This window comes from Prinia subflava, chromosome 14, assembly GCF_021018805.1.
Source record: "Prinia subflava isolate CZ2003 ecotype Zambia chromosome 14, Cam_Psub_1.2, whole genome shotgun sequence".
Taxonomy (NCBI): domain Eukaryota; kingdom Metazoa; phylum Chordata; class Aves; order Passeriformes; family Cisticolidae; genus Prinia; species Prinia subflava.
In genome coordinates this window covers 12,032,946-12,051,414 of record NC_086260.1, presented here as the reverse complement: position 1 = coordinate 12,051,414, position 18,469 = coordinate 12,032,946, and the positions used below count along the sequence as shown (strand labels likewise).

Here is an 18,469-nt window from a genome sequence, read left to right as displayed (position 1 = left end):
AACAATACCAAGATGTTTGCATTAGCTTTACCTTTTTCTAGGTCATAAAGGTAAAGCAGAGTCCCATCTTCAGTGTACAATAAATGCTCATTTTGCATTGTTAAATGTCACTCCTTCTCAGAGCTAATGGATTCAAGAACCAGGGATAACAGGTAATCTCCCAGCCAACTTGAATAAATACTGCCACAAGAGCTTTATGTTTTGTAGCAGCACACTATATTCATGCGTGTTCCTCATCAGTAAGAGCATATCACAGACACACGCTGCAAGCAATGAACTTGTGAAAAAGCACCTACCGCTCCACTCTGCAGGGTGGATGGGAAGGATGTTCAATTCTTCCCCATACAAGCAAGGAAGTGTATTTTGCAGAGCTCACTATAGTCTTTACCTTGTAGCAAACATAGCTCTCAGGGAAGAGAAAGTGGCAGCATCTTCTTTCAAAGCCTTCAGCTCATTTCGCAGCTTCATCATAGTCTCCGTAACCATCGCTTTCTCGTTCTCATACTTGCTTTTTAAGTTGGCAAGGGCTACTTCTGCAGTCTGTTGGTTACCAGGGAGAACAGAACATAACATTTAATGAAACTCTTCATCAAATGGTTGGCTAAAAAAATTTTAATCACTATTCACATAATGAAACGTTTATTTTGTACTGGAATGTTAAACTTGTGGTCAACTTATCTTGTACAGATAAAACAAAATTTCATTTCTGACCACTGAGAACAGCTGTCTCCTACTCTTATTAACCATGCAGCAGCATCAAGGAAGTTACAGAATACAGATCTAGTAAAACCTATCTACTAGCAACATAAAGGAACAAAACAATCTACTTAATATCTCAATACTTAAATGCATTTAACAATCAGTAGCAATTTCTCTAACCCTTATAGCGTTTTACCTATCTTACCTTTGGGACACCTTTATTAAAATGTGCAAAAGAAAACTTAATGTGTTTATTTCATTCTTAAATAACGCTATACTTTTTTTTAAGACAATTTCAATTTAACTGTAGAGAAGACGAAGCATGTCATGGGGTGCTTCAATGGCAGTTACTTTCACCAACTGCACTGCTAATGTTGTTGAATGTCCAATCCCCAAAGACTAATTTTACCTTTCACCTCTGTTATTTTGACCACATTCTTATATCGCATTCTCATCTTGGAAGGCTCTCTTTTACTTTGCAGTTTGAGAGAGAACAATACTTAAATTTCAGAACTCTTTTAAGGGTAACTACAGAATTCTTTCAAGCAGAAAAGAAGATTAGCTCTTCACTTTAGGTGTCCTACATTAAATATAACCTGATCTAATTCAGACAGACAGTAGATTGAAGTTATCTGAACTTCAGTAGTCCCAGGAGTACATGAGAAGCTGAAGACAGTTACAGCCCCAGTGCTTGTCTTTAAGTGTGACAGCTGGGTGCCTCTAAAGGAACAGCCAGCTTCAGCCTCAGACTAGCCAAATACCAGCAACAAAAGCCCCACAGAGCTGAGGGAATGGCAGAATGACCTCAAAGAAATTCTCTTGTGCTTATGACCTAATTCCCTGACATTGTAACCTTTGAACCTCTGAGACCTGGTTACCTGTTTGTTTGCTTTCAGCACAGTTCTCAGAGTTGCTATCTGTTCCCTCTTGGTGCTCAGCAAGGACTTCAGCTTCAGGATTTCCTCCATGAGAGCTTCCTTGTCTTTGTCCACCACTGGCCCAAGTTCTTGAGTAGCAACGCGCTGCCTGGACAGCTCGGTTGTTCTGTCCACAGCAGCCTGCAGATGTTTGATCTGATCCCGAATTATAGCAATCAAATTGTAAATGTTCATCGGTTCCTTCCGAGGATCTGACACAGGGGATGGCAGAGATGACACCGGGGATGGGCTGCTGTCACCACTTCCATTCTCTGCCTTTCCCAGCTCAATAGTTAACAGCCCTTTAGAAAGAAGAATGGGAGACTTTCTTCCCTTGGTCTCTGGACTACTGCGTCCACCTTTACCTTCCTTGTAGTAATCCAGCATCACTCTGTTTGGAGTTTCATTGTTGCACATGCACACATGGTGGTATAAATTGGCCAGCTCTTCACTGAAGGTGACTAGTTCATCTTGGGCCACACTGAGGCTGCCCTGTGTTTCTCCAGCAACATCACTGACTTTCTTCAGCTCCTTCTCCAGCCTGGCCATCTGTTCTCTATCGTGCCGACTGGACTTTTCCAGTGAGGTGATCTTTTCAGTGAGAGCTTGGTTCTCAGTCTCATATCTACTCTTCTCTTCTTCATACTTAGACTCACATTCTTTGTATTTTGCCTTCAAATTTTTGAGCTCTTCTTTCAGGTCAGTAATTTCTGCCACAGCCACTTTGTACTTGCACTCCAGGATCTCTGGCCCATTGATGTCAACCTCGTAATAGTCTCCATCTTCATGGCTATCTCGGTCCTTCTCGTTGTCAAGGGCAGACTGACGCTCCTTACTGGCCTGAAGCTTCTTCATGGCGTTCAGATTTTCAGTGAGCCTGCCAATTTTCTCATGCTGCTCTGAGAGGGCCCCCCGTGTATTTTCCAGCTGCTTCTGAGATTCCTGCAGTGTTGTTAACAAGTTAACCTTTTCTCTTTCCATCTGAAATGCAGGAACACAGACATTCATGTTAAGGGAACTGTATCACTGAAATGGTTTTAACTCTAAGAGACAGCAGCTTAGCCAATGGTCCATATGGTTACAGAAATCCAATCACATGTACATTATGGGAAAGACTCAACAAATATATTCTAAAATTATCTCGAGTACAGTGTTCATTGCCAATTATTTCATATCTCCTCTTCAAAATGCACATTTTTACACATTTACTCCCTAGCTGATGGTCTGATTGTGAAAACTTCCTTTCAGCTAATGACGAGCTGAAGTTTATTGCTATCTTCTAAATTATCGAGTACATTCTAGAAAACACACAGCTACTCTATGGTGAAAGCTTGAACTTCATGAAAGATTCAAAAATACCAAAGCTTTTTCAAGTTTCTCCTATTAAATTTCTCATTTTAAAAAATTCTGACAGTTTTTTGCACAAGGGCTTTTTCTTATAGAAGATAATTTAAAACATGCTTGACAAAACATTAGTAGGAAACAGAAATGTGCATCTTGTTCTAAACTCTCCAACCTCCTAATTGCACAAATATAGCACAGAAATGCTTGGTGCTGATTAAGACTTCATGCTCTTTGAACTAATGACAGAAAATATAAGTACAAAACTCCTTTTGATGAAGGTGATTGGAGTAACTTTCAATTTTGAAACAAACCACTATTGTTCTTGCTAGTGACATAAAGAACTATTGCAGAGGAGATGCATTAGAACTTTCCACCAAAGAAAGGACATGATTGCCAATTCCACTGCATTAAAATTAAAGAAAGGAAAAAACCTGTGGTTTTTCACTGACAAACATATACTCAAATCCTAAATCAATTGCAGCCTTAGAAATACACTATAAACAGTACCACATGAGATACCGAAAAGACTGAAATTACATCCCAACTGAACTTTAGGAGCTATTTGGAAGTGCATAACTGTTTAGGAAACCCATTTACCTGCACAAGCTGCTGTTTCAGCTTCTGGATTTCAGAAATGTTTAATTCACTCAGAAGATCTGAAACCAGACTTGGTGCTGGAGGGAAGCTTTCATTTTTCTTAGGTGTTGAAGTACTGTTCTTGCCATTGCTGAGTTTGCTGAGGCAGTTTTGTTCAAATCCATTCATGATTTCATCATTATTGGGCTCTGTGGCTTCATCGCTGAACTTCAGCCCATCCAAAGAGATGTTTAAGTGGCTGTTGTACATGGAATCATTGATGTTCATGTAATGAGACAGTTCCTTCCGAAGGTTGTTCTTCTGCTCCCTCTCTGTCTTCAGTGTCTCCAGTGCCTCCTCAAGTTGGCGCTCAGAGATCTCCTTCAGTCGGATGGCATCTTCCAGCTGGCTATTGAGAAACTCAGTTTCCTCTTCCAGTCTTTTGATTTCATGTTTCAAGCCTTCAAACTCCACCTGGAGATATACAAATGGGAGGAAAAAACCTCTAATGAAAATGTCTGCCTGCAAGGCACCAAGTCATTTTGCTTTTGAATGTTTGATGTCACTTAAATATTATAGTAATAGAATACTTTTTTATCACTGGAGTCTAGTTTTAGCACTATGACTGTAAACATGGCTTATGTAATTTACCTTCACAGAGACCACAGAAAAAATTCACTAAGCAAACTGTCAAATGAACTCATCCGTTCCAGCTCAATCAGGACAGGTGGGAGATACAGTCTGTCTGATACACAAGTACCCCAAAACAGTTTTTCCTGGCACTGGACGACATTTGTCTGATTAACAAATTCCCTGGCCAGACTTCCTACAAAGTTAAGCTTCACATTTCCAAAACCTGGCATGACAAAGGTACACTTTGACACTCTGCGTCACTGTTATTCGAATATACCACTGGGGTAAAACTGTGATCAAGCTCTGCTTTTATACGTTCAAAATAAAATGCTTTCACATTTCTTTCATCATCATTTCAGCACATCTTGAAAGGACTGCAATTCAAACTCTACACTTGAGACTCACATTGATGAGCTTTATGGCATGCTATCTATTACCCCTAATACTGCACTTTTTAAAACCTCTCTTGGACTGAAATTATGTACACAAATGATTGATGTAAAATTTTTAATCACTTGGGGAAATCAGGGAGCAAGCAAACAAAGAATACTTTTTCTTATCCTGAAAGAAAGGAACTCATACCATATGATATGTCACATTATTTATTTTTTGCCAATTGCCAAATGAATTTTAGATGTCAACACAGAGCAACCTGGGAGTGCTGAACCACACCTAACTTAAAAACCAGGAATCAAGCATGTTAATTCATTGTTGCCTGGGAAAATTTCACAGCTGCTTCTAGTCACATCAGTAACTAGAATAATTAGAAGTTCATCAAGTAGGATTAGGACAAGGTAGAAAATTAAATAATCCACTGCCATGAAAAGAACAAGCTCTTGGTTCTGTCCACAGAGCTAAAATATTTCAGATAGTAGTCTATTTTCAAAGTTTCCAGAATAAAAATACAGCAATCAGTAACTACTAGCAAGTACTGAGATAGCATCTGAGGTTAAATTTGGCTCAGGCCAGAATAGCAGCATTCTCCAGTATTGTTATTCTAGAATGTGAACATGGAGCTGGGAACTTTCAGCTGCTCTGAATATGATCAATGAGAAAAAAAGGTAAAACTCCGAAGTAACTAACTATATAGGTTTGATTTTACCAGTTCCCTCTCTCTTCCAGTCTGCATCCAGAGCCCAACAGCCCCTTTTGTCCCTACTACAGGATGTCAGGGCATAAAACTGCATAATTAGACCAAATATATGCAGATGAGAACAAGTCCAACCTGGAACTCTGTTTTGGGCAGTGAGGCCCAAAGTAATAAACACTAACATAGAGTTTCACTTGCACATACATAAAATACATTCGATATCCCACATATCTAGCTTGGCAGGGCAGCTTTCATTCAGAACACTGAAGGAGTTCTACAGCAAATCCTAAGATTTTACTATGTGCTGATTACAACAGATGGTATTAACGTTGAATTTTCTAAAGAACTTTGATTTTAGGAATATTATCATAGAATTGTAGAATAAGAGAATAGTTTGGGCAGGGAGGGACCTCAACGTTCATCTCATTCCTCCCCCTGCCATGGGTAGGAACAGCTTCCTCTATAGCAGGTTGCTCCAAGCCCTGTCAAACTTGGCCTTGAACATTTCCAGGGATGGGGGAGCTGCAGCTTCTCTGGGCAACCTGTGCCAGGGCTTGGAGAACCTTGGAAGCCTTACCACTCTCATAGCCAAAATTTTCTACTTAATATCCCATCTATCTCTGCCCTCTGGCAGTGGGAAGCCATTCTCCCTTGTCCAAGGTCCCTTTGTATTTTTCTTGGAAGGTCTCCCCGGAGCCTTCTCCAGGCTGAACACACTCAGCTCTCCCAACCTGTTTCCAGCCCTTGCAGCATCTTTGTTGTTATGTCCTTCACTTTCCCAATCGAGCTTTATTTATGCCACGGGACTGACAGCTACCTGAAGAATAAAAATAGCAAGTCTCACACTGATAGATGAAGATAAGTGAACCACACCAAAGACCACATCTAATCTAATTAGCTCTACAAATGATAACTCAGAGAAGTTCTTAAGAAGTTCCAAGAATGCAGTTTTCTAAAACTGTGGAAATAGCTGGAAATGCATAATTAAATGTCACCTTTCAGACATGCAGTCACACAGATGTGACAGTGTAGAGCAACTATAACAGCATTCCAAGTTTAATGAAAGTAGCTAGAATAGAAGACAACCAAAGAAACAGAGAGAGAAGGTAAGGATTAACTAGCAATTAAAATATATATTTTAGAAACACTTTTTCCAGATACTCTAGGAGGGGAAGGAAGGATGGAAGATGCATGCATGGGGGTCATTGTAAAGTGACACTGAAAAACCACTGTAGCAAAAAGACTAAACCAAGTAACAAAGCAGACTGATAGAGACTTTTCTTCCATTAGAGAAAAAGAAGGCAATGGAAGGACTTGGAAGTCAAAGTAGAAGCAATGAAGTACTATGACTGTATAAACAGAGTAAGAAAGAAGAAGTCTTGGTGCTAAAATATAGCTTATAGTCTCAAAAGTAGTACAAAGGCAGAAAATAAGTAGCTGGATGTTCAAATGAGACAGAACCATACTGTAACACAGGAATTAACTGGTGCTACTAAAGCAATGCTCACAGGTTGAAAAACTTGCCTGACTTTGCTTCAGGACAGACACTTGTTTCTGGAGACAGATGTTTTCCTCTTCAAGTTCAGTATAGTCTTGCAGCAAACGTGCTTCTCGGAATTTATATTCCTTAATATCATCGCGCAGGCGGGCCCTTTGAAGTTCCACATTGTGGTTGACCTGGAAAAACAAACCCCCAAATGATGGCAACTGAGTCAATACAATTAAATTCCAAATCTGCCACTCAGTGCACTTTGGGAAGTGACCAGAATCCTTCACAGACACTGTGCTACTTCTGGGGTGTGCGGTTTTTCCATTAAGCTAGTCTTAAATGTTGGGAAATACAGGCAAGAGTTGTATCTGTGTTTCTAGGAACTGCCTCCCTGTCTAAGGACAAGGCTTGATTCCAACTCTGTTCCACAAAGTTAAAGGAGAAGTTGACTGGCCTGTTTGATCACTTGTGGGTGTTTGTACCACAAATCTTCTCTGTCATAGCCCAAAAAGAGGCACCAGTGAATCTCCACATCTCCAGAGAAGTAACCCACATTTCCTCATCAATTTTACCACCAAATTATTGTCCACACATTTGTTACTATGTCCTAAAAAATTACATGAGACACTTGCAGCTGAAGTCACATGGAATAAGTTGAGATTCAGATGTGGGCTCTTGGATAGCCTTCCCTCCTGGCAGAGGAGGTCAGTTGATTAGCTTAGGACTAGACAAGACTAGTCCCTAGTGCTTCAAAGGAAGGAGCAAGAAAACTCAGGAGTAATAACTGCTGACTGTTTTATCCATGCATCTGTGGCTTACAGTGTCTGTAATTTTACCAGTCTGAATTTAAGCAATGGTTTGAGCTCTCAATCATTTCTGCACCAGTGCCACAAAGGCTTCTGCTGAGGTACAGATTTTGTAAGTAATTAAACTCTTTAAGTAACTTCTCAGCAATTATTTCCCCTTAAAAATATGTGGTTTCAGTAAAAGGTAAAACAATAAAAGGTCAAAGCTATTATGTTAAGCAACCTACATAAATATAAAAGCCATCACTTCATGAGAGAAAACACAACACTATAAACTCTCTTTACCCTTCTCTTTGTGCATTTCAGTGTTTTAATACCCCACCTTCAGAAATTAGGGAGGAAAAAGGGATAAGAAGGGAAATTATGCCGCAAATATTTTGCAGCAAGAAAATCTGCGTTGGAAATGAAGCAGAAAAAGTACATCCAAGAGTCTCTGTGATTGGGCTAAACAGGTTCCTCTGGTTTTTAAGGCAGCAAGTCTGGTACTGAGGGAACTGATGTGCAGTACCCACAGGACCAGCATGTCGGAACATGCAGTCACCTGTCTGTCAGATCACCTTTCAGTTCAAGAATCTTACCTTTTTTTTGTTACACAGCACCAGAAAATGTAACAAATCCAAGCTGCAGTGTACCCTGTGCATCTTCACTCACCTCCTTCAGTTCCTGTGCAACAGAATTAAGGCGTTCATTTTCAGACTGTGTGTTGGCAAGGACATTTCTTATCTGCTTCAATTCTGTCTGCAACTCCATAACCTTCTTCATGTAGTATTCTTCTTTGGTAGCTGATTCTTGAATCAAGGTTTCCTCTCTGCTCTCTCCATCTGCTGCTACCTTCTTATGGTTGGTATGGGCCTGTCCAAAAGCCTAGGACAGTCAGAAAACAAATCTTTTATCAGTAAACCTATAATTCTGCATAAGTAACTTCCAATTTAAATAGTTGAAAACATTTACCCTCATATATTTTTTCATGGCAAAGGAACATAACCTTTTCCTACACCCTGCAATTCTGGGGTCAGATTTACAAATGCTAGTAAGTGGGCAACTGTGTCTTGAAAGTAAACCACAGCACCCCAACAGTGCTTTGTGATGCAGAATGCTTAAGTAGAACCTCATATTAACCCTTGTGGGAGGGAACAACAATGCAGTGCCTTAGTCCGCTGTTAAAATGACTGGCTTTCAACCAGATGACTGCAAGATGACCAGACACTGCTGCACACGCATATTCTCTGTAGGGGGGTCAGATTCACTTCTGCAAAACCAGAATCACTGAGAACACATTTGGCATCAGCCCCCTGTTCCCTTTCCCAGGCTAAGAGCTCCCAGCAGCTGCTCCGGGCTGGGAGATTACAGCCCCCTCCCCTGGGCTTGGCAACATCAGCAGGGCTGTTCCGGATCCAGGCTAAGCTGGTGGGGTCACGCTGGCTGAAGTAGGTCAGCGGACGATGCCCCAGCCAGCTCGAGACATCAATCCCAGCAGTGTGCCAGCTAAGGCACTCAGCGGCAGGTCAGAAATCCAACCCACTCGGCACAGCCTACCTCTAGCTAGTCCTGACACTGGCATTATTTTGCCTCCTCACATTTCTTTTTGCAGGTCTTCATTTTGCTGATGAAAGCCTTCCAGGTGATGTCCCTATGGGAGTGTTTTCCACATGTGCCCCCAGCCCACACAGACACCCCAGCTGCTGTGGCACAGAACAGCCTGTGGCTGCCACTGGCATATGTTGGAGAGCAGAGCTGGCCACTTGCAGCAGCTATATTTGTAACACACGGCCTGGCAGATCAGCCATGTTCAACGAGATTAAAAACGCGACAGAAGCTTCCAAGTGTTGCACGCGCTTGTACCACAATCCAACCCAAGGTGTATTTGGAGTTTTCAGGTGCCACAGTATCTTTTTCGGATGCCAAAACATGTCAGATTTTCCTAGTCAACATTATTATCAGGCTAAGTCAAGGACAGAGAAGCATCTCATGAAACTCCTTATCTAGTCACGCATTTTCAACTGATCATCTTTTGCCAGCTCTTCAGAAAAATACTGTCAGAGAAGGAAAAACATCTGCTTTGAAGAGAAACAAACTTCAGTGTTTTATTACTTCTGTATATTACAGCAGGTGCATTAACAGCACAGAAACTACTGACTATACCAGGGCTGAAACAACTGATCAAGTATGCTAGCTCTGCCTATGATTAAAGGCACACAGATATTGTGCCTATCAGACTAAATTTTATTTCAGATAAGCAAATCAGAGATACAGGAGACAAATATCCATTGCAGAAATTCTAGCCAGATTCATCAAGATAACCTAAGGGAAACTGAAAAGCACCATATTTCAGACAAAAAGCACCATCTGTGCAAGTCCTTGTCAAATGAATTTCAACAAGCAGCTTAAAAGCCTAATACCCAAGATCTCCATAAATGTTAAAGGGATAACAAAAAGCACACCAGCTTCTCAAATATACTATCTTTTTCCCGTAATAAAATAAGATCCACCTTTTATAGACCAGCATGTATGACAAATCTCTGGCACAGAGTAAGGGACAATGAGCACTTCCTTGCCCAGTGAAGTAGCACCATTTGCTCAGCTGCAGGATGCCAAAACAGCAAATGGAAGTTCAGGACACTTAAAGCCACAGCTGATCAGCCAGACCTCAGAGTCCAGGCATGATTCCATCAAGGTGCTCTGTAATGCCACTAAGGGAGGGATTCTTAAGAATGATGACGAATTTGCCCATGAAAGTTCCAAAGCAGATGCTAGGTCTTGGGTTTCTTTAACATCTGGAAAGAACACATCATCATTTTGCCCAAGTCACAATAGACAGGGAGTATTTAAACACAGAAACTGCCACAGAGAATGAGACTTTTTTTTAATCCAATATCCTGTCTTCTACAGAGGCTAATGCCAGATGCTTCAGAGAAAGGTGCAAGAAATCACATAATCTCCTCAAGCTGGGGATTGCCTTAAGCCTTGAAGGAGAATGCCTAATGTAAATTTGGAAGAGCTACTAACATTGAATTGCCTATGTAAAAACCTCTTGATTTTTCAGAGGTTTATGCATTTTTTGGCCTTAGTAAAATCCTACAACAATGAATTCTATATATAAAATCTTATTCTTACATGACAGTTTTTCATCAGTTTACAAGTTTCCCACATTTCCATATAAGAATGCATATTTTTGTTCAGAGGATGGAAGATGTGTTGTTAATTCCATGGCCAACTGTCAATCACTCACTATGTTTTGAGATATCAGTCAGAACTCTCTACTCTCTGGTGACGGCAAGGTGAAGTTCAGTAAGGTATCACTGCTTTTATGTGTGAGAGATTTTTCCATTTACTACAATAGTCAGACTCCCTTTTCAGAAACTGCCTTCTATTATGGCTTGTCCCAACTGGCACAGCTGACCCAACCAAACGGGAACTGCTCACACACACTAACTGCAGAAACAAACTCATGGTCACTCCTACCAAAGGATGCTGCTGTTCCCTGTGGGCTCCAGTTATTTCTGCACAGTAAGACTGTTATTTGCTCTCAGCCAGCATGTTTGCGAAGTGTCAGCAGAAACCATTACATTAGCTTGAGTATTACTGTACAGCACTGTGAGTAAACAGCCTCTGAACACAAGAAAGTTCTTTCAGAGCCACGGTCATCAGGACAGGCAGGCAGCCTTGAATAATTCAAGCTGTGTGCATTTATAAGACAACACTTGAAAAGCACTTCCATTCCAATCACACTTTGTTATCTCTCTTGTATGTACTTAGGAACAACTTCAGACACCACTGCTACAAGCCATTTTCATAATTCCTGTGTAGAACAGGAAATGTAACTTTTAACAAAATTGTGCAAAATTACAGGGCAATGCAATAACCTGCCATAGCTACAATGCAGACCTGTCATATCCATCTAGTAAAAGGAAAACTGACTTTTTACTGCTATGCATGAAACCCCTAAACCTTCATACATCCTGAAGTCCAGCACCTGCCCATCTACTTTTGCTTCAACATTATCTAAAACACAGAAGCACAAGTCAAAATTATTCTACTCTTCCTCCTCTTCCAAAACCTTTATTTCCATCTACTAGGGAAGAAAACTGTCCACAGTTATATTGGAATGATAGACTTTGGAGTGTCTCTTCACAAAATAAAAGTTTCTGACATGAGGGCTGCAAAACATCATGTTCTGCTCAACAGCTGTCTCTAGGAATTACGAGACACTAATGTTAAGGGATTATCAAAGTTCTTATCTTCCAGATTCCCAAGATCAGGGCAAAAGCAAAATCAGAGAGTTCATGAACCAAAATGCTGTCTTGCTATTTGCTCAGCTGTCTTGTCAGTGCATTGGAAAGCACTTTTCTGGACAAAGGTTCAATTTACTCACAACTACCTCTTCAGAAAGCTGCACAGGACACACATCAAAAGACCTCCTTGGGTTTAACACCATCTGAAACCAACATAAATGAACATCTACCCCCTAAGACACAACCTCAAATTTTGTAATACACAACCCCAAATTTTGTATAGCCATTTACCTCTGGACCAGGCAAACACTTCCCAGCTGGGGACTCGCAGTTATGTGGTGCAAGTGCAGCGAGCTTAGAGAAGTGCACCAAATCATTCTGATGCTAATTTTTGGTTCTTGCTCACATAACCCGCTGCCAAAGCTGCAGATCAACTGAAACCCTGACAAGTTTCCTTTGGTCAAGCTGCCTTCCCCTACCAGCTATGCCAGTCCATGAGATCCTTCTCCTCTCTTCTTTCAAATACACTAGACGGTGTATTTGACATAACATCCCTGAAACACATGGAAAATTTACCATAATTTGCTGGAGAAGGTTTACCAAAATTAGTACCAAAAATGCTATTAAATGATATTAAACCAACTTTCTTGTTCGCAGAACTACTTACATCAGCAGACTCAAGGCACATAGCAAATACATGCTATCATATTCTTAAATAGCCTGGAAAATATTTTTGCTAAATTAAGGAAATTACTACAAATTTCATACAATGATGTCTTAAAAATCACAAGAATACAAAGCTCTCCAGCAACTATGAATAGAAAAATGAATCTGGACAGCAAATGGATGAGGCAGACTCATCCAAAAACTGCAATATTACATAAAATGGTCAAGCCCAGCTCACTTCAAATGAAGCCCTGGGTCAAACTACATTTAGACTCAGTTTAAAGTACTGATTTCCAAAAGATAGCCTTAATAAAAGCTGAAGCTTCCTCTAGGTTTGATGATAACATAGATTCATCTGTTTATATTGCAAGAGGAACAAGATCCCAGTCATGCAGATGTAGATAGTTTTTTGCATGAAACACAGTACACTGAAGGATGCTTTCATATAAAACTCCAAGCTTTGAGAAGAAAGTTTTCCCAATTCTGGCAAGTTTAGCATACTGCTAAGATATCAAGTTCCTAGAAACATTGTTAAAATTTTAAACATGGTCTTTTGAAAGAAGTTCTTTATCACAGCGTAGCTATTCACGGAACACACAAAATGTGGAATCTCTGAAACATGCTTCTTGGAGAATTCCAAATGCTTCTCTCAGGACAGCTGCTGTGATATGGGAGATGCACAGATTGATCTCAGTCATGCTCAAAAGCAAGACTCTCAAGCCCTCAGGAAAATGAGAACAGTTCTGCTTTATTTGCCTCCATAATCTGTCACTCCAGATCTCTACTTAGCCCGAAAGTCATCCAAAATATGCTGGTTATGCTTACATATTTTCTGGGATCCCGAAATAGACTGCTAAAAAAAAGAGTAATACAAAAGACTGGGATGCCACTATCAAATAAAACCCCCCAAAAGAAATGGTGGAAAGAGCTTTTTCTGAACAAAGTCAGTATGATCTCAAACACTCTACTAACCTCTGAAAAGAGCTGATGTCCATAAAGGTCTGTCAAGAGTTGATCAGCATCTAGGTGCTGCACAGGAACTGTTGGAGGTTCTGGAGGCTGCCCTGCACTGTCTTCTTGCGTACTACCTTCACTCTGTACCTGTCTTCTTACACACATTGAACCACAACAACTAGGAAGGGGCAAAATAAACCATCTTTCTCTATTAAAGCAGATATACTGACAAGGAAAGTCACAGCCCACCCACCCTGAGATGACACAGATAAACAGAGGAAGTGACATCCCCCTCATACTCAGTCAAAATGACAGGGAGGTTCCTGTGCCATGCAGGAACACACCCAAGCAAACAGAAAACAATACAAATATTTCAGTGAAGGAGTTTCATAAAGTTTCACTTAAAAATTCATTTGTCACCTAAACCTGAACTTGTGTTCTCCATTTAAAGAAGCAGGGAGGGGGCAGAGAGAGACAGTTGTTTATAGACAAGCTGAAAAAATAAGAAAGAAGAAAATCTTAAAAGAGTGCAGAACTCCACAATATAAATCCAATTCTGGACATCTTCGATCCCCATGCTCATTTCCTCTCAAATGAAGCCCCCTTTGCCTGTGCATCTCCTCATTTTTTCCCATTTTCCATGTTGTGCATCCTGCCACACATGATGCTGAGATGTCAAGCAGCAGGGGCAGTCTTTAGTAAATTCACACTGGCTTTTTCTCTGCAGTGAAACACTGCTATAAGATGCTAACCATCCTCAACAGATGAAGCAGCATGATGCATTAACCCTTTCCTACACTCACACAGTGATGTTTAAGAGATGCTTCAGCCCTTGTTGCTATCACAGTCACATTAACACAGCTGCTGCACCACCACAAGCAGACTAGAACACGCACACATACCTCAGAGAAGCATGTTAGGAAGAAGAGGAATTAATTTCAAATTCATTGACAAAAAAAGCTGGCATAAATACAGGAAAAAAAGGAGAGCTTGACAGCACTATTTAGGAGCTAGACAGCAGAGGAGACTAGAGATTTCTACTTACAAGTGCAAAGGGTGCCCTTACCTGCCCACTGTGGTATCAAAACACAGCTCAAATTCACTCTTCCCAGCAGTCACACTGCAGGAAATTCAATCATCAATTGCTGATTTTTAAACCCTTCTGCTAAATTTGATGGATTTATTTGTACATGCCAATTCACAACGTCAGCTGATCCTGTTAAGCAGGTCATTGGGTCATCTTCCCCTGCATACAAAACAAGTGACTGCAAATGGACTCTGTATAGCAGTGTCCTGTTAAGACTGTCACCCTTCTGCAGGTACTCAAGCTAAGCACCTGTCAGGACATGCATTACAAATGATTGTGCAGAAACTTGACATAGGTATGATCCATAATGAAGTAATTTTTAGAAACTGAAAACCAGGGGAAATGATCTGTAAGTACTAGACTAGATCTCTAGCAGCTGACCTCAAAGAATAATTTCACTAAAGCCCACAATTAGTCCTGAGAAGATGTGTTATGAACCTTCAAAGGGTGCAATGGACACTAGAAACCTAGAACCAGCCTATTCCTTCTTAAAATGTTAGCTTTTTACTTAAAGCTCAACAAGATCCCACTGAAATTACACATTTCATAAAGGACAATGCAGGGTTATCTTAAGTACATGCCTCACAGCCTTTACTATAATAATTCGTGGAAGAAAAAACTTTAGTGCTACTAATCAAATGATACCCATTGCTGTTCAGTAAGCACCCGATCAATAAATCACTGGGAACTGAGCAAATGCATCATGGAGTACCTCTGCAGATGTCATTGTCTTCCTTCTCATCTTCACCTTTGATAAGGACAGTAGAGTAGAACAATACTTTTTTTACTCTTATCAAATAAAGGGAAGAATGTAACCTTGGAGAAATAGATACAGCTGACAAAGCAGAAGCCATGCAAAACAATGACACTGCACTTCCTCAAAAGTGAGGGTTGAAAAACAGCCACCTTAAAAGGACACCAGAAACTGAAGATCACCAAAGAAGATCCCAAAGAACACATAAGGACTTTCAAGAAGGGGGGCAGCTATGTAAAATAAAGTAACACATATGCCTCAAGTAAGCAGGGATAGCTAATGAATATGTAATGTGTATAATAAAATCTCTGTTTATCAGGGCACTCAGTTAGAGGAGGGATCCTCCAAGTGACCACAGCTGCATAAAGAATGCCTGCTTGCTAATACTTAAAACCATATCACAAAGCTATCTGGCCAATTTTGGTACAACCTTAACCTATCCTGTGGCTGTGTGGGGCTTGGAGGCTGGATGGAGTTAAAACAACCTTACCACTAAAGATCCTGCAACAGCATGAAAGAAAAATCAAATGAGATCTCAGTCCTCTAAACATGTATGGGGCTGTACCTACCAAAGACAATTTATAAACTTACTAAAACCAACTTATACTTAACAAAGCCAGTATATGCATTCTGTCCTTCACATTAGACCAAAATGGAAATAGTTTAACTGCCCCACACACGACTTGCAAGAAAAATCTTTCTTTTTCTATATGAACACAGCAGTTTGCCTGCAGTCTGTCATGCATATGCACTGGGAATGAGTGTGCCTTGCAAATCGCAGGTGTGACCGAGTTCCTCTTGGCAACTTGGATCTCCAGCCCAGCATCACCACCTCCCTCACCCAGAGCCCCAGCCCACACTCAGCCTGTGGCCAGTCAGCACTTGAGTGCCAGTACAGATCTGAACTCTTCATTTGCTCCTCACCATTGCAGAACCTCTCACATTGCCACGAGTTTGGGAGTAGGCTCTTTCTCCCACACTCAACATCCCCAGGGGCCAAACACAAACCTCAACTAAGCAGCAGCTTCACAAACAACAGCTTGCAGGAGATCTGGTACCTTCAGGAAAGTTGTGTGGCTTTTCAAAACAGTACATCAGTTCCTTCCCACCATGTCAGCCCACTCCATACTGACATCAAGCATCTTCCAAAAGGTCATGCAACAGTGAAGACATGTGCACACTCCAGGAATGAGACCAGTCCTTGATCTGGCTTTCATTTTGTTAAAATAATGGTTCGGGCTTTCTTTGGAGAAAGCCCAGTTAACACACAAAATAATTCTAGACTGCCTTCCATAAAATGTTGTGGTGTAAGTTGGAGAAGGATTCTAACTTCCAGAGTGTCACTGCAGCGCAACCCTACAGCACAGCTCACTTACCCTTACGTGCCTGTTAAGTAATACACTGAAGGAAACAAAGCGACACTGTAGAAATTTGGAGTATCAGGCTACGCATCTAAAGCTGTAAAAGCCTGCTGCTGAGCTGCCTCAAATGTGATTAACTCCAGAACTGAGAAATGTTACTGCAATATTATGAACTACTTTTCTATAAAAGGAACATAAAAATAAAGCACAAGATATAACATTCTTGTTCCCATACAAGAAAGATTACCTATTACATATGCGCACAATCCATTTAAGCAACCGATGTGCAGGCTTCTACAAGCCCCTCAACCAAGAGTTTAAGCTGGCACCAAAGGAACTGCTCCCTGGCTCAGCAGACAGTCCCAAAAAATTAAATTTAACCTCTTTCTCACCTCTTCTGTCCCAACCCAGCACCTGAAATTAGAAGGAGGTAACTGTTTTAACTAGGAGCATGATTGTGAGGTTAGGGATGACAAGACAGCTTCCACTCACTCTTTAATTATTGGTGACCACACACACACACAGAGTGGTGATAGAAAATACTCTCCATCCTCTTCATTGGCTTTGCTCCCCAACCAACGATGTTTTATCTGTATGGATAACAACAAGCATGAAATGCTCCAGTGATACTCAAGCAAATGTTTTCCCTTTTTTTTAAATGCAACAGCTACTAGCATTAGCATTTCATTGCATGAGGACTCCTCCTAAGAACAGTGCTTGCCTGCACAGCAGGCACACTCTAGAAATAAAACAAGGAAGTAGGTTGCATCCTGCAAAACATATGTAATCTACAGCTTATTACACTGCTGCTTGTTTTCCAGCATAGTGGCTTCCCCTGGTGTGACAATAATATAGGCTTCCAGGAACAAACTCTGCTGCTCTACAAAGAGTCAGAAATATGGCTGCATAAACACAGCCCAGTACATATAAATACCTACTATTATTGGTACCAGAATGAACCAGAACATGAGGCACTTTGGGAAAAAAATAAAATTTTAAAATCTCAGACTAATTACTTAAAATACTTAAGCAGCTTTTTAATCACCAAAGTATTAAAGGAGACTAATGCTAAGTGTGGAATCACTTCCTGCCTATGTCAAAGTTACATGTGTTCATGTGAGCTCTGTTGTTCATGTACCTTTATGCAAAGAGCTTTATAAAAACCAAAACTAGTAGTCAGGCTTTCTGATTTTAGTGGTCTTCAGTCATTCTCACACATGCACGTGCACAACTGCACAAGCCATTTCATCAAATGTACCATTGGTAGCTAGTTCTGCATGGCAAAAGCAGACATTTTCTTGTTATCTAACTGCCCATTCATTAAGAACTCATAACACCTGAATAACAAATTTATTTCCACCCTAAGCAAAGGTCCAGAGAGTTTAACCTAAATACAACTGCATAATCTTTTGTGTCCTACTAGCACAGTATAGCACAGTACTTACAACAAACTCCAGAGGAGTCTCTCAGTTTCCTCTGATGTGTTATGCTTGCAGCCTACATCCAGGCTTCACATTGAACTATAGCATGTTCACTTACTATTGCCCATCGTGGTCATGTATTGCTTAAAAAAATAAACATTAAACATATTTGAGCCTCTATTTAAGGTTTGGGTTAAAAAGCAAGAAGGGAGAGGGACAAAATCCAGCCCTCTTCTCATAAGGCAATTTCTACAAACACCCTATAGAGAGCAACTGACAGCTGCAACAGCCACATGGCCAAGTCACTGGTGTGCACCAGTTAATCTGGAGCACACAGCTCCATCGATACTCAGTGTGGCTGGTGAGGTACTGCCCAGCGCCCTCACATGTCTGTCTGCCAGTGGTGTCAGTGTCAGAAACAATTCAAGGACAGGGTTTTA

General features: G+C 40.7%; 1 protein-coding gene across 4 annotated transcripts in view; it reads right to left on the bottom strand.

Moving 5' to 3' along the window:
- The window catches only part of BICD2 (BICD cargo adaptor 2), a 46,717-nt gene that overhangs the window by 11,100 nt on the left and 17,148 nt on the right, over window positions 1-18,469 (bottom strand). For all 4 annotated transcript variants that reach the window (XM_063412068.1, XM_063412071.1, XM_063412070.1 and 1 more), the window contains exons 2-6: window positions 8,206-8,418; window positions 6,784-6,936; window positions 3,558-4,010; window positions 1,578-2,597; window positions 389-540 (exon numbers count right to left, since the gene is read on the bottom strand). In XM_063412068.1, the coding sequence (XP_063268138.1) occupies window positions 389-540; window positions 1,578-2,597; window positions 3,558-4,010; window positions 6,784-6,936; window positions 8,206-8,418 (1,991 nt within the window). The remainder of the gene's footprint in view (window positions 1-388; window positions 541-1,577; window positions 2,598-3,557; window positions 4,011-6,783; window positions 6,937-8,205; window positions 8,419-18,469) is intronic.